The sequence below is a fragment of the Harpia harpyja genome, chromosome 5 (genome assembly GCF_026419915.1).
Source record: "Harpia harpyja isolate bHarHar1 chromosome 5, bHarHar1 primary haplotype, whole genome shotgun sequence".
NCBI classification, from domain to species: Eukaryota; Metazoa; Chordata; class Aves; order Accipitriformes; family Accipitridae; genus Harpia; species Harpia harpyja.
In genome coordinates, this window is record NC_068944.1 from 32,629,970 (window position 1) to 32,657,025 (window position 27,056).

At 41.3% G+C, this 27,056-nt stretch overlaps 1 protein-coding gene across 1 annotated transcript in view; it reads left to right on the top strand.

Annotated features, from left to right (window-relative positions):
* Positions 1-1,147: 1,147 nt before the first annotated feature.
* MAPRE2 (microtubule associated protein RP/EB family member 2) overlaps positions 1,148-27,056 on the top strand; it is a 92,890-nt gene continuing 66,981 nt past the window's right edge. Inside the window, exons 1-2 of the mRNA XM_052788475.1 lie at positions 1,148-1,297; positions 17,786-17,847. Coding sequence (XP_052644435.1) covers positions 1,226-1,297; positions 17,786-17,847 — 134 coding nt within the window. The 5' untranslated portion in view covers positions 1,148-1,225. The remainder of the gene's footprint in view (positions 1,298-17,785; positions 17,848-27,056) is intronic.

Sequence of the window (27,056 nt, forward strand, 5' to 3'; positions counted from 1 at the left end):
ATACTTTTTAAAGTTAAGATTTGGCCCTAATCACTAATTCTCAAGAAAATACCTTGGCTCTTCATATCAGGATGGAACAATCACTTCAGCTTAAGTACAGGAAATGTTGGGCATAATAGCCATTACTTGCACAGATCTTGTTAACAAGAACGTAATTTCCTAATCACTCCCTTGAAAGCAAACCCAGATGATAGAAGCATAGTTGAGCTCCTGCCAAACACCTCAAGAACTCCGATTTCACACCCAAGCTCCTGCAGGAGTGCCAGGATAACCTCAGCTATTCAGTGAAAAAAAAAAAACCTTAAGCACTATGCTTATAGTTACTTATACTTGTATTCTTAAATACAAAACTGTCAGTTGGGATAGTACAAAAACTTGAGTAAGAAACAAGAGTGCAGACATCTAGATGGGTTTGTATTACACATCAAGGCAATATATAACTCTGCAGGCAATATTGCTTTAGTGGCACCATCCTAGTCCCTCTCCCTGTCCTCTTGAATTAGGCCTGGAGAAAAAAGAAAGTTGACTCTTTTTTTTAAGATGTAGAGTAGGTAGAAGACAAAAGAACAGATTCTGGGTTTTATTGGTGGTGGTCCCTCCACAGTGAGGGCATGTGTGTGGTTTAATGAGGCATGCAAAGGGCTTTGATCTTGCATCATCTTCATGATGTAAGTGATGAAAACGGGAACCTTCACTGGTGGTGGAGTCTCATCAAGAGGTGATGCAAGTGACAATTGCTGCAAGTCCATAGATGTGTCAGGTTTCAATATAATGCATCTCTAATACAAATAAATACTAAAAGCTGTTAGATTTCCCTCAGGTTGTTACAGCAGTGCTTTTAAAAAGCAAACAACTGAGCAAGCTCACCCACTAACATGTAGACCATGTTGCAGGAACTGCAAATATTAGAGACAACTTTAATTTTATTTATCTACATTTTTACCATTAGCTTGTGAAACTAGCAACTAGTGATCTGCTTTTTTTTTTTCAAACAGAGCACCTGACAAGTTGACAAAATTATTATCTTGCACGAGAGAAGTTTTTTATAGGCTCTCTGGGTTTCTAAATGGGATGAAGGGTGGAGCTAGTCATTTAGCCACACCCATGGTGAGGTTTATAAAAGGAAGTTTTCTTAGGGGGAAGCCCTTTTCTACCAGTCTATGACAACTGGCAGTTTTATTTCACAGGCTTTTATCTTTAAAAAAAATTTTAAAAAACTTCTACTATGTCAAGGCCTCATAAAGATTCCCATAGTGGGGATGCTCCTCTAAATGAATCTTTGAAACAGCAAGGTAAGGTAAGTCATGGAGTCTGCTTTACTATAGTTCATTTTTACACATGATATTTCTGTGGCAGAGAGCTGAGTATTATTGTAATTTCAAAGGTCTGTATTTTCTCTGCCATTTGTAATTGGACTTTTGTTCTCTATAGTTTTGTATTCCTGTAACACTAACTCAAATGGAGAAAAAACAACCTTAAAAAAACATCCCCAAACTTATTAGAGTTTGGAGAGGTTGCTATTTGTCATAGGATGGTCAGGCTTTCAAGACTGGTGACTTTGAGGGCTAATTTGCACCACCTGTCCACAACACTAAGGTTAATGTGGCTGTTGTAATTGTGCTGCTGTTTGTAAGTCACACCAATATTAATTTCTCAAGCATACAAATAAAAGATATGCTATGCTTTATTGCACAATTGTTGTGACTTAGTCATGACTTTCTGATACACCCAGGAATCCTGCCATAATTTTTTGTTTGTACTGTATCGCAATTTCCTTATGTATACATGCACATGATTGCTTTTAAGTTATTCTGTTCAGCACAGGTCTCGTGAGTTACTGTGGATGTTCCTCAGTGAGATTAAGTGCTATAAAGGTTTGTTTGCTATTGAACACAGATGTTCATGTTGGTACAAGAATTGTGTAGACAGGTGTGTATCAGTTTACAAGATGACTGGGTGAAACCTTTCAACTGAAGTCAAATGCATTGTATCAAAAAATGATCACAACAATGTAGGGTGTGTAGCACGGATGCGTCAAGAATGCTGATCAGCATTAAAAAAATGCCTATCTCATTAAACCAGTTACCTAGCTCTGGGCTTATTGCTGGTGTGATAGTAAAGCAGAATTGTAAGGAATTGGAGAGAGGGGAATGAACCTTGAAAAAACCTTTTAGGAGCTCCTTTCAGGCCTCTGGGAAAATGGAAGAGAGTCACGACTCCTTTGAAAACTTAATAAGCAACCAGAGACAAGTGTCTTAAAAGTTAACTTTTTCCTCCAATTACTTTATCTGTACATAACTAGATAGGAGCAGAGTAATAAGTTTTCTCTTGTGAGCCTTCAATTTAGAAGAAGTCACTAATATTGTTGTTATTCATTGTGCCCAAAACAGGGGAAGTATTTGAGGGTTACTAGTTGTTCTCCAGAATATACTAGTATAACTATCATGTGCTACAAAAATAACCAAAGTAATGGTTTCCACAAGACTGGTGGTGTTGATGGGTTCTCTTTTTCAAGCTGTAAGCAAAACTGTGAATTAATGTAGCTGGCAAAAAGCTGACTGATGGCCTCTTGGGCAAAATAGCATGACGTAAGTTGGAGAGGCTGTCAGAGTATTTTGACTCTATGTGATTAGTAGACATGAGAAAATAAATGCATCTTGCTTTTGAATAGACATGTTTTCCACCTTGATAACGCTGTGGGGTTTTTTGGAGCTTTTGCTGTCAATATTAAACTTGTAGGATGCTTAACTTGAGCAGTGTGGTCATTTCTGCTTTTTACCATGTGTTTTTACTGATATGTAACAAATTGTGGCTGTGCTGGATTGTGGTGAGAGGAGTCTTGTTTGACAGCATAGCCGTCTCCTGCAAGGGAGTTCCCTTGGCTTTATCCGCTGCCATTCTTCCGGGAGGTTGACGTGCTGCAGTTAGATTGCTCGTAGGTATTTTTAAATGCATTGTATTTATTTTAAGTGCCTGATGTAGACCAAACTGTTAAAAAATATTTGCTGTTATCTTTCGTTGTATTAGTACAGTGAATGGGAGAGATGAAAGAAGAGGAAGTACTGTCAATACTGGCAGAGAATCTTGGATGTCTCTGCTCTTGGATACTTTTGGGTGGGTTTTCTGAATGGGGGAGAAAGCTTGAGTTTTTCAAGCGGGTAATGTAGAGTTACTTACTTTTTGACATTGCTGCATAGCTTAACGTGTGTTTGTCAATTTGGTCACTCCTCCAGCAGGGATTAAAGTGACTTCTGTCATTTTGTGACTTGAAAAGCAATATTTATGGAATAAAATACTTATCCAGGGTAATTCTGACACTAACCTGCTATGCAACACAAATGAGTCAAGGGACACTGACTGTGCTATGGCTGATTACTTATTATATTTGATAAATCTTCAAAAGGCTACTTTTGAGTAGCCAAACCACAAGTCTTAGGGTGCCATCTTCCTCTCCTGATTTGAATTTTGGAGCCAGGTATGTACTAAATACAGAAAGTCCACAAAGATGACTTCTTGGTGGTGAGCTGAGTAAGAGGCAGATGGCCAATGACAATCTCTTAGTAACTTATTTTTCTGAGGTGGTGTATAAAGACTGACACTTACTCTGATGTGGTATTCTGTTAGTCCCTTCACATTCAATACTTTTGCTATCGGAACATTCAAGCACAAAACTTCAGTTTATTTGGGTGGATGCTAAAATTACGTCTTGCTCTGGGTTCTCCCTCCTTAATTCATGCATAGCAACACAAGTGTGTTCAGAGCCGAGCTGGGGGAGGGATGTGGGGCAGCTTGCAGGTTCAGCTGGGGTGGGTGCAGGGGTGGTCGTGGGGAAGGGGCTGGTGTGGGTGGCCAGAGAGGGTCCAAGGGGAGGAGGTAGGTTCACAGAAGGATGGGTAGGGCAGACTGGAAGGAGAGAGGCCCCATCATGACAGCAGCTTCTGAGTCTTGGCCCAGCCTTTAAACCTTGCTGGCCCTGCACAGTCTTCAGTGTCTGTCCTTGTTTCCCATCATCTCTTCCACTACCACCAAGAAAGTGAGTTTTCTGACTGCTGGATGAGGACAGAAATGCCTTTTTCTCTACATTCCCGGGTCTGCCAAAGTCAGTTTTACCTGTACTGCTGAGAAGACCCAAGCTGACCCTGCTTAGCTGGGTGCCTTACTGGTTTATGAATCAACACACCACTATGGATTCCCCTGTTCAGCTGTTGTTTATTTAGACAGTGGAATCCTGAAATCAGAAGGGTTTTACAGATCCTAAAATCACTGCAGTTTCTTTAACATGACGGGATTTCCTTAAATAATATTTCTTTCTCAGGGCAGTGCTGTCAGAGGAAAGAGTCAGCTGGCTTTTGCTGTCCTAGTTTAGTTCAAGTCTGGTAGACTTGAGTTTGTTCAGTTTTTGTCCACCTGACAATCATGCATATAGGCAACACTTTCCATCACAAGGAAGAAGCCTGAAGTTCAGCTCTTTTGTGCAAGCTGGAAGGGGAGTTGCAAAGGATGTGGTATACAATGAAAACTCTCCTTAGATAACAGAGATCTAAACAACAAACTGAGAAAGAAATATAACTGCCAGTCAGATGTCACTTGGCCTGACGCAACATTTTTGAGGTGTGTTTGTAAGATGCTTGAAGGCCACATCAGGTAAAGGACGCGATTGGCATCCTGCGTATGACTTTAGGATGATGTTTCATCTCTGCTGCAGCAATAATCCTTCATTGGGATGCAGGGACTACAGGCAACATGTGATCATGTTAGAAAACCAGATAGAGAAATCCTGCGATGGGCTTCTCAAATGACAGGGAACTTATTATGTAGCTGTGGAATGGACCAACAAGAAACGTTTGTCTGACTGATGGCAGTGATATCTCTTGTCTTCCTCTGAAAGGAACGCGTAGCTACTGGTACAGTTCTGTCCATTAAAACAATGTGGCACAGAGGAGTTGATGCTGCTTTGTTACAGATTCACTGCAAGAAATTCGCTACTGCAAGAAATTCAAAGTGTTGCCTTCTGCTCTTTGACCATGAAGATCTTATTCTGGGTTTTAGTGAATTCAGTGATATACCATAAGACATAAATACAGTGTGTATGTTATGCAATAGCCTAAATGCATCCATTTAAATGCACTAAGACTGGTGGTACAGGGTATAGGGCCTCTGAGTTATTTCCTGTATATATCCCACTGTGTGGTATGGTGTTTATCTATGTATTTTTTTCATCATGACCTGTTTACATTTGATAACTCACTTCTAAAACTTGAAATTGCTGGAAAAGGTTTGCTCAGAGTGATGTCTGAGGTAAAACTGAATGGTATTTCTGCCTTTCTCATAGCCCTAAGTGTACAGGCTGGTCCTAGAAGGTGCTGGTGAGCCTGCTCAGAAGTGATCTATGAGAGCTGGGTATCAGCCTGTGTGCTTGCAGAGTGCTGCAGTGGGGCCTGGAGCTGGCCTGAGCTTTAGGGGGGAACCACTCACTCTTTTCTATTATATGAGCATAAGTGAGGTGTTAGAGGCTTCCAACCCACAAAGCTGATTTTATTAGAACATAAAAATACATCTTAGAAGAAAAAGCACTTACCAGCAGGAGAGAGATCTGGTAGGTGAGGTTAAAGCTCTTCAACAATATATACCTTCCATGCCCAATGTATCCTGTGCAGTAGGGTCCTTCCCTCCTACCTTTTCTAGCTCTCTAATTTTTTTGCTTCTGAAGTTGAAGAAATTCTGCACTGTCCCCAGGAGAGTTTATTTTCACTTCTTGCCGGGCTTGCCTTTCAGTTCGAGTCCCTGGCACCAGCCCAGTACTTTTCTTGAGCATCTCCTGTTGTCCACTTGTGCGTCATGTTGACCACAGAGGGGTTTCACTCCCAACTCGCCCCGTGGCGTGCACCCACAGCTAAGCCCCACAACAGTCAAATAAATAGCTTTCTGTGTGTGTATAAACATAAAAACTCCCTTTGAGTCAGATTATCTTGCCGTGCTACCGGATGCCTTTCCATTGGTATCAAGCAGAGACAGGCCCATCTCTTCTGGATGTGGACTGCCAAAATGTGTGGCTTTATTCCAAATTAACAAATCGACTCTAAAAGAAGCAGCAACTTGTGTTTCTGAATTTATTGAGTTCTTGGTGTCAGAAAACTGTTACACTGGCTTGCATGTCCTGTTTTCCTGTGTGGAACAGTAGAGGAAAGAACACAGCACTTCAAAGAAAAAAAGGTTGTAGGCATCTGTACTAAGGAAAGCAGTGTTTCTGGGATTAAAAATAGTGCACTTCCGAGTGTAACATCGTGTCACTTGATTAAAGTTGAGACAGCTTCAGGTGTATTATTCTTTACACATCTTGTATGCCAAAATATATTATCTCGATCATTTTCATATTCTGGAAATTAAACTTCAACACCAATCTGTCTTCAAAAAGGCATAGGAAAGCTGAACCCTGACAGTCTTCTCTGGGATACAGCAGTTTTTCAAAACTGATGCATTACAGTGAGGGAGAACAGAAGTAAAATGATGTGCTTGTGCTCTCGACAGGCAAAAGGCATTTAGTTTGATAAGGTGCCAAACAGTGTCATTTGAGAGCATTGCAAAGACTTCCAGCTGTCTTGTGTATGCTAACTAAATATCTGGGTGAATTAGAATTTGTCCCTGTGAATATTTGACCAGAAGTGACCTTGCCTGATCTGGTTAATTTAAGCTCAAGTGCAGCTTGTTGCAATCTCCTGATAATATTTTTGACCAAGACTGCATTTCTCTGAGCACCCTAGCCAATGCTGAAGTGAAGGACTGTGTTTGCAGAAGCATAGCAGGGCTCTCCTCTCAGCTGCTTCCCAGCTTGGTGCAGGAGATGCTGCCCTGCTCTGTTGACTCATGTGGAAGGTGTGGCGTGTTTTGACCAGGAATGGAAAGGTGTAAGAGAGTTGCAGCTGAGTGCAGGAGAGTGAGACAGGCCCTGCAGGGAAATCAATCTTACGGGAAAGCGTAGGTTGAATCTTGTATTTTTGCTATGTGAATTAACAAGCAAGCTGACTACCAAAAAGGGAGAAAAATTGGACTTATACCATGAGCATACATAAACTGCTCATTGGCTTGTGAGAGAGGGACCTGCTTTCGGCTGATGCTGGATGCTTCAGCTGTGGATGCTATCCGGCTGCTCATTTGTTCTACAAGTTACTACCTTGATTCACCGTGGGCATGTTCAGTTCAGTAATATCTTGTTACAGGGACTTCCAACAGCTGACTAATCTTGCTGAAAGGAGAAGGGCTTTGTTAAATGAGTGCATGCTTAGGAAATAAGGATTTCATTTGCAGAAGTTTTATTTAGAGCTCCAGAATGCATGCTCAACTTTTGCACCTGTATTTTATATCTAGCACTGTTTACTAAAGTAGTTGTGCATGAAAATATCTGATAGTTGCCATCTTGGGAGCCCTGGATGCAAAGAGAGTGAGTTTATGCAAGACAGGAGATGTGCTGAGCACTTTCAGCCTCAGCTGAACGACACGCTGGGCACACCAAAGAAAAACAGTTACTAGGAGGCTGCTTCTACAGAAAGTGCCACAGTTTCAAGAAAGCTCATCTAGCAACATTAACTGGGGCTAGGTTCTCTAGGGCAGACTGCATGTGCCTGAGAAGAAATAGTAAGGCTTGTTCTTCTGCACAGGATTTGCTGTACTGGCAGGTTTATGAAAGAGGGAAACAAAACGCACACACACACACAAACAAGAAAAGAAAACCCACAAATAAAAAACCCACACATGAAAAACCAAACACCAAAACTGCCAGGGTTTTGTGTCCCAATCTAAGCTAAAAGGCTTTGTCTTCTAGATGTGAAAAATTGGCCAGTATAGAAGTTCAGTCTATATGGGAAATAGTGTGTATGTAAATGGCAAATCAATCCAAAGAATCCGTTTCTCCAGTTAAGTGGTGACCTTGCTTAGTTTGGACAGCAAACAGAAAACATAAGTGTCTGGGAAAGGCAGTGAGGGAAGTATCTACACTTAAATTGTGTATACTACTGAAATTAGTTTAGTGCTCCTCCAAATCAGTTCTTACAGGCAGTGTGCTGAAGGAAAAACTTTCTAGAGCAGAATGTGGAAGTTTAAATTCAATCTGATACTGTAGAATAACTTGGAAACTTCCCAATTAGCTTTTTTCCTAATGAGCAGAAGTGATGCACGTGCCTTCAAGTTAGTGGACTGGTCCACTGTGTTCTGTGGCTCTTGTCTGCAGAAAAATGTAAAGAAACAGTAATTCCTGTGAGCTTTGCACTGCAGCCTCCTGGAGGAAATACTGCAGCTCAAAAATGCAGCCCAGAAACTTCCGATTTGGTAGACTCCAAATACAAACTATCCTTTCAGAACAAAACAGCATTAATTTGAGGGGTTGAAGTTTGACAGCCAACCTTTTGACCCCTCTCCCACATGACTTGCTTTAATTGTGTAGTATCATGGAGTAGCTAAATGAGATAACAAACTGTCACTCTTATCTCACAGACTGGATTGTTTTCCTTCAACTTGAAGTTCACAAGCTGTGATCAGGTGGCAATGTTATTGTAACTGAAGGAGTAAAAGGTATTTACGCAGCTTTCAAATACAGTCCTGCTCTGAAGAACCCCTCAGTGATACTCTTTGTTTCCCTTAATGTAAAGTAGAGACCCATTTCTTGTTTCCAGATCTATTAAACACTCAAGAGCCAAAAAGCTCAGCTGGCTCTGTGCTCCCTTTGTCAAATATGAAGATTTTGCAATTTTAGCTCTAATTACTTGTGTGGGGTCATTACCAAAATGCAAGTGTCCTCAAGGTTCAGTGCCTTTTAGCTTTCCCATTTTGCAGGCAGGATGCAAGGTTGCCCCCAGTTTCTGATAGACCTTTTACAAGTGCAGGCTTCTGATCCTTGTGGAGAATATAGGTAGCTATTACACTTGTCAATGAAGTTCTGTTTCTCTTAGTCATCTGAGCTACTGTCACTGGGTAGGGTAAACAAATCAGCACTCACTGTTTTGAAACATGAATAAATAACAAACAGCATTTCTCTGCCTACTACCCCAAGGGATCCAAACCTGTCAACATACTCAGATCAAGTTACCTGTGCCAAACACAACAATTGCTGACTGCTTTCAGTCAAAATATATGCAGAAGAGTGTGAAGTGATAGTGTGCCATTCCTCCGCCTTGTAGATGAGGATGGTTGAAGGACTGACTCAAAACATGAGATACTAAAAGGGGTCTGCCCCTCAGCAGCTTGGAGAAGGTTTAAAACATGCTCCGCCAGAGAGTTTCATGACCACCTGGCTGTGATTGTCATTGGGACCACCTGACTGCTTTTCTCCACTGATTAAGTAATGTAAAAGATTAACATAGTCCTTTCAGCAGAGATTGGCACCATGGGATGATTGTTGCACTGTGGATCTATGGAGAAGTGACTCTTACATGTCACCTAGGAAAACTGGATGGTTGGGGTTGATAAGGTGAAAATAAGACAGGAAAACACTCAAACTTTTTTGGCTTTTGCTTTATGACTCGGAGCATTTGGTGATCTGTGCAGCACAAATGAGGTGATGCTACATCCTTCAGTGTGTCTTCACCTGTCATGTGAGCACCTTATCTAATCAGAGGTTCACAGGACATTTCCACAAACTGTGGCCTCACAGCCTTCATAGGTTTATATGTCTGTAATTGACTACAAGTAATCCATTCTGCTTGCACAAGAGAGGAGTCCAAATACTCTTTATCAGCTTCACCAGTGCTGTAAAGAGCAAAACTTTGGTTTTTAGATTTAGATATTGGATGTTATGTATTATAAATATATTTATGTAGTATATATTTAGATTCTTAAGGACTGAAATAAAAATCAAGATACAAGACGTTAGCTGTTTTTACCATTGCCACAGGTACTATCTTTACACCCTTGAGTTAATCCCATTTTCCTGTTCAGGAACTTGAGGCAGAGAAAGACATGCCAGAACTGTTACAAGGGCTGAGATGGAAGTCCAATACCCTAACTAGGGCTCTCTTTCCTGGGTAAGGCAAGCAGGCAACGAGAAGCCTGCAGTTATGATACTTTTACACGGAATCATTGGATGATACAGGTTGAAAGAGATAATCTTTTCCAACCCCTGTTCAAAGCCATCCCAAACAGATCAGGTTGCCCAGGAACTTGTTGAGCTCTTAAAGTCATTCAGACTTCCCAGCCTCACTGGACCCAATGTTCAACCATCCTTATGATGAAAACACTCTTCCTAACATGTAATCAGGATTTGCCCTGTTGAAACTTGCCTGTTGCCTCTTGCAATGTCAATGTGTGCATTTGAGAAGATCCTGGCTCCATCTTCTCTACACCCTCCCCTTAGGTAGCTGTGGGCTGCAATGATACATCCCCACACACCCTAAGTCTTCTCTTCAGGCTGGACAAACTCCACTGTCTCAGCCTCTCCTGTAACATGTGCTCCAGCTCCTTACCATTACCATCCTGGTATAGTAGACTCGGCTCCAGTAAGTCTGTCACTGGTTTGTGGCTCCCCAGGACACAGGCACTTCGCTTTTGCAAGCCCTGAACACAGGAGAATAATTACTGCCCTGGATCTGCAAACCCAGCGCAGTGTAGGGTGTCCTTCTTTACTGGAAGGGCACACTGCTGAGTCTTTTCCAACTTGTTGTCCACCAAGACCCCCAGGTCTCTCTTCTCTGAAGTTGGTCTCCACCTAGCTGGCACCCAGCAAGGTCATTCCCTCCCAGGGACAAGAATTTGCATACTTGCTTTCCAGGCCTGTCCTTGCCTCTTTCGTGGTCTTAAACAGGCATCAGTAGTGAATGTTGCACTGGTTTAGAGATTTTTTTTTACTTTTTAAAGAATGCTACTGAATTCTGTAGCTTAGCAAAAATCACCAGTTGGGAAGCTAGACAACTTGCAGGCATGGCCATGTGCTCATAGCAGAGCAGTGTGTTAGAACAGGGGATTGGTAGGAACACTTATCCCCCTCTATGTGGCTACCTAACTGATTTTTGCTGAATATTCTCTGATATGCTTAATTTTCTTCACTCACTGTAAAGAGAGATCTAAAAAACTAATCCCACAATAGAGGGGGATTCAGCCCATCTAATCTCAGGCACCTGAGCTACCTGCATTTTTCTCAGGCATATCTAGAAGCATAAGGGTTACAGTGAAGGGTGCCATTTAAATTTAAGTTACTTCTTGAGTTTAAACAACTGTCTTTTAAAGCTCTTAAACCAACCCGTTCTTCTAAATATTTTGCTGGTCCTGAAGCTGGTATGTTTTAGGTCCCTGAAGCAGTTCTGAGAGTCCTGCAGTTTGCTGTAGCTGCCTGTATAACACTTCTATGGAAGTTACATTTGGGCTCTTGAGCAAGCTTGTTTTCAAAGAATGTCACCTGTGTAATACAATATACTATTGTGCCATCGGGACTCCCTGTGTTAAACTTCAGGTTTTGCCATCTTAAAAGAACTTCAGAAAATATGTCTCAGGTCAAAACACAGAGACAGGTTTCTGGGTTTTAACATCTGAATGTATACCTTCATGCTTTTTTCCTTGAATCTTCTTTGTAATTATAAGTTGCTGATTAGCCTGTAAAAATTCAGCCACAAAATGAAGCCTGAAGCTGGGCACAGGAAATGACAAACTTACTGGAAACTTGTGGTGGGTTGACCTGGACCGAAGCAGTTGCTGGTAGCTGGCCTCCGCCTGTCTTTTATTCCTTTCATATTGAAGAGGGAAAAGCTGATATGTGCTCTCCCACAGCTCTGTGTACCCACCAATCAATCTCCAGGCCATATTTGAAAAGGAATTCATGTCTGCTTTTAAAGCTTAATATTTCAGCCCACTCAGTGGAGCTGTTCCCTGTACCTGTTTCTGGTCAGCAATACCAGCCAGCGAGTTCCTGCTCCCCCCCAGTTGTGCAAACCCAGTTGTTGACAGGGCCATGATGTGTACTAAAACAAGGAACTGCCCCAGATTTAGTTGTTTTAATCTGAAAAAAAAAAGGTACCTTTGAAATTAGATCCCTTTCTGTGGCTGCTTCAGAGTGGATTAGATTCAAAGTTGTTCCAGAAAAACTGAGGGGCAGCCCGGAGGTATAAATAAGGAGCAAAGAGTTAAGGGTGGAATACATTAAGGCAACATTATTGCCAAATTCTTCATAATGTGAAACCTTAGTCAGTGCTGGCTTTTCTTGCCTCACTATAAAACTTATGCATCACTGCAGCATACCTTTATGATTATAAAGAGGAAAGTATTAAAAAGAAATGTGTTAAGTTATTCTAGTGTATGAAACAAAGCAGACACCTGATCAACTCTAGTTATTCTTAAACCAAGTGCGTTCTGTAAGATGGTATAATGCCCACCAGAAAAACACATCAAAATGCATAACACATTAGTATGTACAGAAGTGTATCAGTAGTAAACTGCAGTCAAATGTGCAAACCACAGACAGGTGCCGAACAAAATTGGTGATTGTATTAGATGTAGAAGCCAACAGCTGTAGGCACTGACAATACAAGTAGAACAGATTTTTAATGTGATAGAAATTGAAATGCGGACATCAATGACTCTGACCTAAAGTTTAAACAAAAGGGTGCCTCAAATAATTGAAGGAAGATTGTTTTCTCAAAAAGGAGCAAAGAGAGAAATTTTTTTGGTTGGAATGGACCTAAGTGTAATGTGGCAGCCTGCTGCTAAATACAAAGAATGATAAATACACATTCTCATCTGTTTGTCCTATTAGGTCTGCCACCTACTGCTTGATATACTGGTTTGGCATTGCTTGTTATGCCAAAAAAAAAAAAAAAAGTTTGCCAAATCTGTCACACTAACTAAAATCACATGAACTAAGCTCTGTTACACTCTTTTCAAGTTGGAAGGTAATCGCTGCATCTCAAAGTTACTGGGCAGGAAGGCAGGGAAGGTATTTGTTAATAGGAGGAGGGCAGGTAGGCTGCTGCAAAAAAGTAGGTGTCACACTGCTGTTGGCTGGAGCCTTGAACCCAGCATTGTCTCCAAGGCACTTGGATCTTGGAAACTCCAGTTTACAAAAGGTTGAGGAGGGACAGGAGAGGACAACAGAAATGGCAGAAGTTGGGTTACTGCTCTATGGGGAGAAAAGTCTAGTGGCTTCCCAAGCAGGTTTAGAAGAAGTCTTCCTGAGAAAGGATGCATGTTCTTTCCTACTAAGTTAAGTAGGACATGCTTGGATTTACTTTAAATGTAAATGACCAAAAAAGATTGGTTGCTTTGTAAATGAGAGGGAGGAACAGAGTTTTATAAGAAGTCTCTAGGATCTTTTTCATGCCAATAGATGACTTGAAATCAGAGCCCTGGCAGAGAAGCAGAACCACTGGGACAAAGCTGTGTTTGAAATAGCAAGAGCAAAAGAGGTGCGAAGCTCTGTTGTGTGCTCGGTAGCAACACCTCCCATCTTCTGGGACTGCCTTCCTTGTGAAGCACTCTGGGTGAAACTAGGGCATTTCTCATGGGTTTGGAGTTGGAGATAGTACTAAACTCAGCTCTGTTACTTGATTTCTTTGCTTTGAGTCTTCGTCTTTGTGCCTTCTGTATACTGCTGCAGAGCCCAGTCCTGAGAGGGTGAGGAGGACTTTCCCAGGAACAGTGAGACAGCATAGGGTTGGGCTGTCAGTTAACAGCAAGTTGAGAAATCTCCCCAACTATTAAGTGTATGGGGGTTTTTGTTTTGGTTTTTGTGATTCATGCACAGCTTATAAAAACAGCAGTTCTTTCCTTTGATGCTGGAAGCCTTAATATTCCAGTACATCTTTTCAACAAGAAAGCATATGTAAATAGTGATATACACTGTTTTCTGATTTACACTCCAATTTTGCCCATTTTTGTAATTTGTCAAGCTATTCTCCACTCAGTAAATGCCTGGATAGCAGCCACAAGGGGTTTGCTTGAATTCTTTCAGTTGCTAAAAATAAGTTGGTTTTGAAGTTGTTTTCTGTAACCACTGAGGATATTTGAGGCAATAATAGGTGACTGTCAGCCTATATTATAAATTGTTTTCATTCAACATCACATTCCTAGCCCTTGGCAGAGTTGGGGTGGGGGTGGGGGTGGAGATCTGTGCAGTATAGAAGAAAGCATCCAGTGCACTGAGACACAGTAGCAGAAGACAGGGCTCTGTGTCCACGTGGGAAATACAGTTCCTGGAGACAAAGTTTTGAAATACATTGTCAAATGTACTAGAAGGCATTTGATTTAAGTCACCTTAATAACAGTCTGTCCTAACTTTTCCTCCTTGGTCCTTCAAACTAACAACTATGGGTACTACTTTACATAGTATGCCTATATGATGTGCTTCTAGATTCTGTTGTACCTTGTTTTCTGCAGATTGCCTCTGCTGCACTGTCTTTTTTGACTTAGTTGCTTTGCTTTCGGCTTGCTTTCTCATATCGCTCTTGCCCAATCCGTGTTTTGTTTGTTTATTTGTTTTTTCAGTCAGTATTCATTCAAAATTAAATTAATGTCTTGCAGCATTTCAAGGGATATTGTCATAGAAGCCCCTTCTGTGTCAGTTTGTGTGAATGGGTTCAACAGGTAACTGAGTTTGTGGATGTAGCGATAGCTACCAGAAAACAAGTTCACAGGGAGGAAAAGTATGCACTGAGAGGGAGCAGGTGAAAACCTTCTGAGACCAGATAAGCAGTAGTCCTGTTGAATCCACTGGATATCCCAAGATCCCATAAACTCTGAACAGCAAGAGTCTGCCAAACCTGTCCGAGGCCTCCACCAGCACAAACTAGTATCAACAGCAGGTTGTGTAACCCAACTGCGTCTGAGAAAGTGGCAAACATAGGCTACAGGTCTGTACATACACCTGGTGAAACAAGGGACCCCCTGAGGGATGTTCTGAATGCCTACCTGGAAGCCAGTGGCCCACCAGCCTGACCCCCTGGCTGGGCTTGACCTCCCAAATGTCACTGCAGCAGGATGACACGAGGGGTTGCAGGAGTGGACTGTGGGAAGGAGAGAACTGGATGCACTATGTGAATAGTCATCAACTATTAACAAAATCTGCTAAATTCTGTTCATAATAGCTTAACTCAAAACATTTTCTAATAAACATTGGTCTCTTTCCCCCAACATAATTGCCCCATCAGGGAAACAGATAGTATAATACAGGGAACTTCCAGCTATGTGTAACTTTAAAACATGGAACAAATCATAAGTTTCTATCCTGAAAAAATGCATAATCCTTTTTTTCTTATCTGTTTCACTACATAGGATTTTCTGAGATTCCTCTTTAAATTGTTGTTAAAGAAATTTTTTTTTTCCTGTGTTCTAAAGTCTTTTCCTTTTTCCAGATCCTCTAGATCTTTATCCTCTTGTTTTTTACCTGTTGACCTTTTTCCTATGTTTACCAGTGTGTAAGGAGTAATTTCTTTAGATGTCTTGGTAAGTGACTCTTTAGGAGATGGGAACCTATTTTAAAATCAGTGCAGCCTGTGTGTGTTGGAGTTTTGAGGAACTGAATTGTGCTTGCTGGTTTATGTAGAGCGGTGATACGATGCCAGTGTCTGCAACTGAGAGCTGTGCATGGCCTGGCATGTAGTGGAAGGAAATGTGGCATCCTTTCCTCTCCCTTGTTTTCATTGCACACCTTTATCCCTCCACCCTTCCAAAGAAGACTCCAGCTCCCCATCGTTACCTTCCTCACACCCACTAACTAGGACCTCTACTGCATTCCTTTGTCCACCTAAATTAAATTCCACCTTAATGATCCGGTGTTTCCTACCACTCCCTTGCCTGGGTGCTGCTCCGGCATCTCAAGCTAGAAGTACAGGTCGAGGTGTTGGCATCGCTTATGGAGCAGGTGGAGACCTGGCAGTGCTACTGCACACAGCAGCAAGCAAGTGCCAATTATCTCATCTGGCCATAGCCTTAGCACTGCTCCCTGTACCTCTGGTAAGGACCTGTATGCAGACAAAAAGTCAGGAGCTGTTGCTGAGATGTACCTCTTTGGTTTGACCTGTACACCTATCATCAGCAGCAGCAGTTTCCAAGCTTTAGGAACCTCTGCTGTGAGGACTTCTCTTTTTTTTCTTTCAGACTGTATAAATAAAGTTCAGTGTGGTGGGGTTATTCAAATCCCTCTCAAACCAAGGTCTACATACTGAAGACAAATAGTTATCTCTGTCTTCAGTATGCCATAAATATCACTCTCTTCAGAAAGTACAGTGTGGAAAATATTCCATGAGCAAATTAAGTCTCCCATTTCTAAGGGAATCGCCATGTCTTTCCACTGCTGTTGCCTGTTAGAAGTTCTGATCAATGCCTTCTGATGCGAAATTGCTTCTTCTAACCTTCGTCTTAAGAGTGTCCCATGCTTACAAGTTATTGGAGTAGTGCTGTTAGATCCCAGCTTAAGTTCAGGGGGGTCTGCTTGAGCAAAAGCCAACATACCATGATGGATTTGCTGTTCCTTTGCCAATAGGATGCCTGAGGTTTGTCAGCTGTGCTGGAATCACTTTCCACATTAAACAAATGGAGGAAAAAAAAGAGTACATTGAAAAGCAAAGCTTAAGAGGCTTGGAGAGCTTCAAAGAAATGAAACAATAACACGTTTAATAGCTAATTCCCTTTCTGGTTTGGCTTTAAGGTAGCTTCAGCCTTCCAGTCTGCTAGCAGCCTTCCTAAGTTCTCTGCCAAGATGAGTCATAGCTCCTGGAGCTGGGATCCAGTCCTTTAGACAAGCCATCTTTAAAGGTCTGTTTACCTTTCCCAGATGATAATGAATTGTAGTGAGAATTGCTTTATGTTTTCCTCTTCTTAAAACAGGATTTATGATGAATATAAATTCACCTGTGGGAGCTTCTTGCAACCCTCAGTCCTGATTCAATCCGAGCACCCCTGGGATTCTGTTTGGTGTAGTTTCATGCTGTTATGTAGAGATAGATGCCTTTGGAATACCCCTCCCTGCTGGGCTGTCTCAACTAGTTGACTAGGAATGCAAAACAAGCAATAACCAGAGCCCTGGTCTGACTGTAAACCATTATTTACCTGCTAGGAATGAAATTTCCTGCTGACTGAGAAGGCGAATTAAGAAACTTAGCCACGTAACCCCAGTATGTAATTCATGGCACAAATTGAAACCCGTATATGGTTGCTCCTACTTATGTTTCTGTAGCCTGTAATGTAGCACTTGAGAGAATGGATGCGAGGACAAATCTAGCAATTGTAGGCAATCACATCTAGGAGCACAGAAGGGAACGGGCCTTAATGTGGCTGCTACAAGTGGGCAGCATCATGACTTCATTGCTAAGTGAGACACTTCAAAGGATTGCCAGTGTTTTTGTCTTGCATTGGCAAAAACACAGGCTTTCCTGCGTATCAGTTCATGTGTTTCTCAATGGTACATTTTTTTTTTTCCTCTGAAAAGCTGTTCCAGCAAGTGCAGCAAGGCCCCGGTTGCATGACACAACGGTCATAACTGATTGCCTGTGCTCGGAAGAAGCCTGGTCAGATGAAGAAACAGCAATGTGCCTGGCAGTTATGAATAAACTCTGAATGTAGCACTGCATAAGGGAGCTCATAGATTTGCTACTATATCAGAGGAACATCTGATTGTTGTGCAGATGTGTTAGACACTGAACCATTGTGAATGCAGCTGAATTAGGGTATTGTAATGAAGGGCTTCTCCTCTTGTTTTATTTTTAGCATACAGCTATTGCATCACTGCCCAACCGATACAAAGACCATTCAGTGAGTCTTTTTTTTTTTTTCCTGTTTGCTTGTTGAACTAAAGGTTATTGTGTTTTCTTTCCAGTACCAAATTGCTGCAAGGAATAGTTCAAGCCGGCAACCAGGGAAAGTGTTTGGATGCTCAAAGTAAGTATGTTTGTGTGTTTGTATGTGTTTGTTACAGTGCTAGTGACTGAGAAAGTACCCAAGAACTTGTGTTTGATGTCTGTAAGGTGGTAGCTAGATAAGTCTGATATCAATAATAGAGTGATGTTCCTTTGCAACATCTTTGTGTAATTAATAGATTCAAGTAATCTGGAACTATTCACTCATGAAACAGAACCAATAAAAGCTAAACTAGATGCCACAGACTTTTTGGAAATAATTTGGGTTTTTGACTGGAGTAAGAAGGAAATGCTGGCAGAAAGGAATAAAAAAAAAAAGAAAAGCTAAAGATGGACAATGATTCTCCCTTTCTGTTTGGGAGTTTTGAGAAATTGTATTCTTGCTTTTGTTTAGTTAAATGTTGGCTTTTCTGCACATTATTAGTGCTGCCTTCATAATGTTAGGTGGAAAAAGAGCAAACTACGTGAAACGCTGCTGTACAGAGTTAGTAATTAATGTCCGATAGAATTTGTAAGGTGCTGTCCCTTTTTTAATCCCCATCTATGGGAGTTTAAATTGCATCCCACCCGAGCTGGATGTTAACTTAAACTGTCCAGCCTCCAGCTTGGCACCTGTAAAATCTGCACAGGGAGTCAGTCACCTGCAGAGAGTGGAGAGATCAGTGATACCAGGAGATAGGAGGCCCACAAGGTGGCAATGTTTAGAAGGCCGTCGGAAAGGATGCGCCTGGAACAGATCTGGGCTTCCTGCCGTTGCCATCCCTTGCTGCCCTTGTGTCATTGCTGCTGCACCTGTGCTATTGAACAAGAAATTTTCACTGTTGCCAAAATGGAGCATAGGATACCCAGAAAAACAAAACAAAACAAACCCAAACCAAAAAAAAACCCAAACACAAAAAACCAAACACACACCCAAACCCTCTTATTTGAACAGATTCACTATTGACAGTGCTCACCATACTGTGCTGGATACCACACGTGCCTTTTCCCTTGGCAAGGAACGTGCTGCAGCATTAGTGGTTTGCAATACAGTGTGGGGTTTCTTTACTCATAGCGAGTGCTGAAAATATGCGTAGCACTGAAATGATGGTAGGGGTGTATAATGAAGAACCTTCACTTTAAAACACACCACTGCATTTCTGGTAATGCTTGAAAAGCTACTACAGTATATAAATGCTAACTTTGGATGTAGGAGGCATTTCAGTTTGCGGTGATACTTTCTGTTTTGTAGTTAAAAGTAAAAAGGTTTGAGCTATTTTAAAGACTTGTTTCACAGTGAAACTAGGGATTTGCTCCAAGTTATTTAATGCCCTGAAAAAAACCTTAAATATGTTTGCAAAAAATTTCTCCAGATACATGATAGACATGATGCAGGTTAAGTTCTATGGGAAATACAAGAATTGCCTGTGTTCACTGGCACAGACACAGGTAAGGAAAAGAGACTGACACTGGGAGAGGGAGAGTTAAACAAGGAACCACAGAGTTCAGATTCTTTAGGCTGTGAGAGAAGAGTTACTTTCACAGCAATTAGAAGATATGCAGGGCTCAAGTGTACCTGGAGATTCTCAGGAGGAGAACAGCCTATAATTCAGAGCTGAAAGAGGCTTGTATACCTCAAGGATGAAGCAATAGCTCTAGACTACAGGAGGCATCTGAGAACACGAACTAGGAAAAAGTAACATCCACAGGGTCCACACCCCTTCGTGAAGGTGTGGCAGATGGAAGTGCGGCAGGGCAATGCCCTGTGCTGAGCCATGGTGGGTTTCAACTATTGCTTTCTACTTTTGCATGGAGCAGGTGCTGCTGCTTAAAGTCAAGCTTCATCACTGTGGTTATACTGCTGTTGTCACATGTACTTTGAAACAACAGGAAATCTAAAGAAAACTGTGAGCTTTGAGATAGTGTGCAGCCACCAAGTAGACATTTATAAAAGCAGACTGCATCCTACCTGTCTAATAGAAACTTATCTGACATGTGCAGATTTCCTGCAATGAGTAACCCTCTCATGAAGCAACAGACAGCTTTCTAGTGTATTCCCTGCAGGTTGCTGCTTACTGTGTAGCCTTTCCTTTCCAAATCCCTTAGTCTTTATGGCCTATTATACGTCAAAATAAAGATCTAACTATCAGCCTTCTAATACTAGAGATTCATTATATTGCTGTAGAATTAGCTAAGCCATTACAATTGCAAAAGCCAAATCCATGAAACGTGCTATTATATACTAGTCTTCACTCAGGAAACCTTCCAGTCAGGTTTCAGTGCTTTTGAGCCTGACAAATGGGTGTATTTTTTCATGGAGTTCAGTTATATGGACAACAACATGAGGGTTAGATGTTGGAACATCCAAGGAATTTTACAGTTCTCACATCAGGCACTCTCGTGTATGAGATGCAGATAAGGGGGCTTTTGGCAGTTACAATTCCTTGCCTGATGTATCCTTGCTTGATGTATTATCACTAAAACAATTACAATACACGCTAACATTAGAAAGCAAGTCTGGTTTCTACTGGAACATTAGCTTAGGAATTACCTGTTATATTTCAGTAATTTTGAGATGGGGGAAGAGAAAGCAAGCGTGTTAAAAATATGTATATATACATGTATATAAAGTGTGTTTGTATGATGAACTATTAACTCATGAAGTGTTCAGGGGAGATCTGAACAAAAAGGCCTGTATGAGCTTTTCTCTTCCCTGCACAGAAACAAATGTTCCCTGGTCATTCATGCTAAAGGTGCATTTCCTCTCACTTCTTTCTCCCTATCTCCCAGCACTGGTGCAGAATAAAATGCTACTTCTAGATAAGTGCACTTTGTTTCCTACTCAGTTCCCCACTGCTTGTTTCCCCAAACCAGTCCCCTTAATGTCCACCAAAGAAGACTTGACTTCCCTAAGGGCTGCTTTATACCTTCAGCCAAATGACTTAAATATGAAATAGGTGAACTTCTGGGCTGAGTGGTACTGCTTCGAAAGTATTTTCATTCCATGGAAACAACAGAAGGTTGCCCAAAATGTAGTGGAGGACATCTGTTTCAGAGTCAGTCCTGCATAGGACACAGCTGCTTCATAGCTGGTTTTGATCCAACATGAGAAAACCAGAGACCTAAATCTTGAACCTAAGAGAGCAAAGTTAACTGAAGTGGAATGTTTGTTTATGGCTGCGTGCTCACCAGCCCCGTTCCTTTCTTAACTTAGGAATTGGGTAGCTTGGATAGCCTTTTATGGTGTTGTCTGAAAATATTCTGAACTTTGGGGTGATATTTATTTTTTCAGTGCCCAATACCAAAAATTATCCCACAGGAGCTCAGCAAAGTGGCTGACTCATCAGGAACGTAACTTTCCTTTTTAAAAAAGATAACGTGTGGTTTTGTTCAGAGTTAATGAGATCCTTTCCAATGCAGAAGCTGTCAACAGCAATGACATACATTCACAGTTACAAAAACACATAGTCTTGTGGTTGGGGATTTTATTAAATAGAAAACTCATTTTCTACTGTAATAAGGAAAAGGCACTGTTTTCATACCACTAGTACCTTTTGCGCTCAAAATGCTACAGAAGCCTTTTTTCATTTTATACACAATACGACTGTTCAGAGGTTACAAAATGTTGCTACTTTGTGCCATGACTGTTGAAGCCATGACAATATACAATAATATAAAAAAAAGAATGATACCCTTATTTCTAGTCATCTTTTGTTGCCTTCTGCATTTTGCCTATCAATGGTGCTTCGTTTAAAAGTTGGAGAATGTTTATTAAAGGATTATTCAAGTAATGATTTGAGTTCTGCTCCAGCAGCAAAAAAAATCTTTTTTTTTTTAAGGACCTTAAAAAATATTAATCCTTGTTAGATATGTCAAGTATTTGTTGTGCATCCAGATGCTGTAAAAATAACTGTCATTTTTCAAAGCAGTTTCTAGATTTTATAAATATGATCTTGCAAATGTGAGCAGGACCTACCCTGATTCTATGCAGTCATCCTGAGTCTGCCATCAGGCTGGAACTGTTAGGAAAACAGAGGATCTTTCTCTAGTAGTCTGTATCTTGCTAGTCTGTTTGCAATACTGACTGCAAGTGTGATCACTTGCTGATCACTTTAATGTCCAGAAGGTGCTAACAGCAAAGTGGTAAGTAGCCCTAGACTTCCATCTAGGGAAGGAAAGGCAAAGGCAGGAGAGATGGAGAAAGGAAGGCAGATGGAGGAGTGTAAAAGGAAGATGGGAAGAGAAGGTTGGGCTGGCACAGTGGTGACTGCACACAGTGGTGACCCGCAAGTGCTGCTGAGGAATATGACAAAGAAATGAGCTGAAACCAAAATGCTGTTGCGGATGAGGTGGGAGGTGTGTGGAGCTCAGAGTGCCATGGCTTCCGTTCCCACCTGTACCTTCTTTTCTATGAAGTACACGTGTCCCTGTCCTGTGGCGTGGTAGGCACTGCGTAGCTTACCTGGCCTCCTCTCCGATGCTGCTGCTAAAGTCTGTACCTGCACATCAGGCACTGGGATGCTGAGCTGCGATGCTCAGGGCCTCCAGCAGCAGAGTAAAATCCAGCAGGTGGACAGGCTCCCAGAAACCCCCCCATGCCTGCTAAGAGCCCAAGAGTAAAGAAAGGCTTGATAGAGCTCATTTGAATATTGTACTTTATTTTAAGGGGGGGGGGGGGGGTGTTTGGTTGTTGCTGGCTTTTCTGAGTTTTACTCTTTGGGTTTTTTTCTCAATCCAAGTATCAGCATTTTCCAACATTTCTCTGCAATCACTGGGGCTGGAAACTCTGGTTTTCATTAGCTGACTGCTGGGATTCTTATACTATTAAGTTGGTCCGTGATCTGCAGCTTCCAGAAAATCACCCTATATACTGAGTCACAGTAAAGCGTGAGTCGCTGGCAACGCACAGCATGCTAGTGAGGTCAGGTGGAAGCAACACACATTTAATTTTATAAATTGTCCTTACAGTAAAAATGTTGCTTATAATAATGGCTTCTTCAGCCTTCTTAGAGACTTGTTTAGCCTTAGGTAGAGTGTGGGAAAGCCACTGTTGTGTGCACTACTGTTGCATTACAATACAAGGTAGCAAAATTAGAGGTTTTCAGTGTCTTGGGACCTAGTAATTTGTTGTCCTTGATACGTTTCCTCTGTTGTTAATTTAGGGCTTGCACTCAAGCCCCAGTGTTGTAATCATCTGTATCGTCTTGCATGTTTGTTCCTCCCTGAGCCCGGAGCAAGCACAGAAGCAGGCATGTGGTGGGAGGTGCTTGCACATGGGCAAAGTCGATGGCAGCTGGCTGGAGCCTTAAAAGCCTCAGCTGCAGATCTGCCACCGAAGTGTGCACAGCTGCAGCCCCTGTTAAAAATCCTCTCTGAGGGATGAGATGGGCCAGGTATGTGTCAGGGTGACCATTTAGTGTGGGGAGTGCCAGTTTTACTTCTCCACGAATACCCCCACTCCTCATGGAAGGAAGCTGGCAGTGCCCCCACATTAAGGTTTATGCAGTGGCTTCCATTAGAGCTTCATCCGCTTACACAAGGCCTCGATTTGGCTTGCCACTAATGACCTGAGTGGGCTGCACGGGATAAATGCCTTCTGAACGGCACTGTAGGAAACACCCTTACATTAAATTGTAGGTTTTAAAAAGAATAACTGGTTCTCATCTTGTGTTTGTATAAAAGAACAATACCGACTGCGCTCAAGTATGTTCAGACTTGGTCTGATTTCATAGCTGGGATCTTTTTTGTCTAATATAAGAGGCTTCGTGTAATCACTCTTTTAAAGCTACGGCTTAGGTTTGACAAGTGGGTCATTGGTTAATGGAAGCAAGTAAATCCAGCTGTTTATCTTTTCAGTAAGATCATGCACTTTCTGTATGTTCTTGTCTGCTGGGAATGGAGAGGGGTACATTTTTAATGGCTCTCCCTCTATTTCAGAGTAGGGGTGTGAGCTTTATATTACATTTCATCTGTTCCCTACATTTAAATAAAATAATGTCACATTAGTACTTCAGCTGGTATCACATTTGATCCACAAATTTATGTCAGCAGCTGTGGTACTATTAATTTAATTACTAGGTGTGATTTTTAAAAAGTTGTTAACTTGACTTTATAAGGAAAATTTACTGTAGTACATTGCTTGCAAGTTTTGTTGCTTCCTCATTTCTCGTCGCTGAGCCCCAGTATTTGTGTGTGTTGCTGTTAGCAGATGCACCTTCCACTAAAGCAGGCCAGTAGTAGCTTTCTCACAACTGGCTTTGCCTCTTAACAACCAGGCAAGGACTTTTTTTTTGCTAATTTGAAATTTCAGGATTTCAGAAAGTGCTTGATAAGCTTTCCATAGGGTGCTAGTATCTAAATAAAGCACTAGCTTACTAAAGGTCTCAAAGTATTCATGGAAACTTGGTCTAATATGTGAAGTTCCAAAAGTCCTCTTAGAGAATGCCTGTCAGCAAGAGAAGTGTCTTGACACAGTTTGCAATTTCTTTTTTTTTTTTATTCAGAGTACTAATATAAGTGTAACATGGTTAAAGCTGTCTGTGAAAATTATTTTTCCTCTTCATTTGAAGGCTATTTTATTGATAAAGACTTCAGATAAACACTATGATAATGAACCTTGATTTGCCATCGGAAGAAGTCTGTTTTCCATCAGTAGATGAGGAAACTAAAACTTTAAGATTAGTGAGAGTATTGTGTAACGTAGCAATTAGATTGTACTTAAAAGAACAGTTTCTTGCTCCCAAATGCTCTAGCATTTGCAAATAGTAACTGTTACTTATAAGTGTGTCACAGGTCTAAATACTTAAGAGCAAGTTAAAAAGCATGCGTGTAAGAAATTGTCAGAAAGTAAAAACCAGAACGCCTCAGATGGGTGCATTTGGCCTGTAAGGAGCCTGAAATAACTAAGAGCAAGTCTATTTGAATGGTAAGACAAATTTCTGTTAAAAAATTATGTGTGTGCAATATGTATATTTGTTCTAGCCCAAAGAAGCAGCACTCCTTGATTTCTCTGTGAGCTAGTGATCACAAGCAAATCCTTGCAACCTAGTTTTTCAGAGGTGCTGAGGTGGCTCAGGGATTTCAGCTCTTTAGTATGCTAATGGCAGCAATGTGTCACAGGACGTGTGCGAATCGTGGGTGTTATGCAGCCCTTAAATACAGATGTCACTTCTTGGGATGGCTGCGTGTGAATGTGCATGCACCTTAGCAGGCAAGTACTGTAGCACATTCCTCTCAGCCTGGATGAAATGAGGCGTAATTGGCTAATGACAGTATGTTAGCTGGACAATAGGTATGCTGGGGACTTTGTCCAAGGGAAGGGAACCGATTTGACCCAGGTTCTCAGCAGGTGGCCGATGAAGGAAAGTGGAAATTGCCCAAGCCTACAAAGGATTACACCTGACAAAGGAAGGGTGGGAAAGAATGGGAGAAAGAACGATGGGGAAACCTCAGGTGTGGAAGAAATCCTGAGATAAAAGGGAGGAGAAGCTTGTCTAGTTGTAGCAATGGAGAAAGGATGGGGACCCACCATAGTGGTGCTGAGGATGAAGCTTGCACAGACTTGGGACAGTAAGTGTTTTGAGGAAGCTGGTCATAGCAGCAGGGCTTGTTTCTGTGCTTGTAAAATGAGGAAAGCTGACAGAAATTAGTTTTTGTAAAATGTTATGAATGTCCCAGATGAAAAGCAGTTATCAAGAGAAGGGGCAGGCGGCATACAAACGAACAAAAAAGCACGCCTTTTTCTGTGTAACTTCTTGGCATTTGCTAATTTGATGGGCATGTGACACATTCGCTTTGTAAGAGAATGATTTGTAGCACACTGTAAGGACCTGAGGAAACTGTTGTAGTGTTTTGCAGCAAGGCACCGGATTCTTGGATCAGGGTTTGCAATTGCAGAAAAACTCACACACAACTGAATGACTTGGCAGTGCGATTTTGATCCTGGTCAGGCATGAATATGCTCTGTATTTCTTTCACGTTAGCTAGAGTATGTAATAATGTTTATGTTGGCTTTTTGCTGGGTGTGGGAGGACGGACACTTAATTGACAGTTTCCTGGCACAAAGTAACCCCTTCAAATCTTGGTTTGTAATGATCTAGCCCTTTCTGTCAGCTGATGGAAGCATTTTTGATCCAGTAATAGGTATCCGAAAACTTGATTGACCATCTGCTGGAATCATTACTTTCTGGTGCCAGCCTTCTCCTTTCCTTTTTAGCAGTGGTGAGCGTCTTTGACAGGTTGGTAAATGTTGACAAATGTAATGTTCCTTATGATGGGTTATAAGCCCTGTGCAAGCTTCACGTGTCCAGTATCTGTAATGCTGATATTAGACAAGGTGCAACACTGTATGCTGAACAGATCTTAGCCAATAATCATTCCAAACCATTTAAACTTCTCCTTGTGTTACATGCAGGTATCAGAGAGTCATGTGGAGCATTAAGTTACTTGGATAACATGTGCAAATCAAATGGCTATCAGCTTCACAATGCTTCTTGTACAATAGGAATGGAGAATCATTGATCCCAAGAACCATTAATAACTATTCTTGAATTCTTAGTATGTAATATCAATGCCAAGTCAAGTTTTCAGCAGAGTAATGTAACAAGTTATGTTGAAAGTCATCATCTACCAATAAAGGTATCACTCTAGTGTGGGATACAGCTGTATCAGATTTTCACATTAGAAACTTCTGCCCTTGACAAATGGTGTTGCAAAGTTTCTCCTTTGTCCTCCCCCATGCCCCAGTGTTGCTTTTATGAAATATATCATTAGACTGAAATGCCTTCAAAGTATATTGCTGATATTTTCAGTGTAGAAGAACAGTAAGAAGGAACATCAGAGAGGTAGATTGTCCACTCCTACATGACTTTGTCATCTTTCTGCATTTTTCCAGGCACCCCTTTTTAGCCCCAAGAAAGCCAAAGATGCCTCAACAGCTGAAAATATATAGAGAAATGCTAGACTTTTCTTCTACTCTCACATTTCCAAACCCTTACAGGCTTTTACCATTTATAACTTGTTTCATTGGTTTTGTTTAGGATATGAATGTCTGAAGCTCTGACTTTTTCCAGTGGTAACAGTCATAAACTGTACTGTATTGAAACTTGAAAATCCTAAATCCCTCTCTTCTAGAAGACTAATCTCACCTTCATTTAATTAAAGTTTTGTCATTCTCTGAAAAAGTCTAGGAATCCAGATTACCTGAACATTTTGAATGTTTTTATCTTGGCTTTTCATAGCCTTTACATCTGA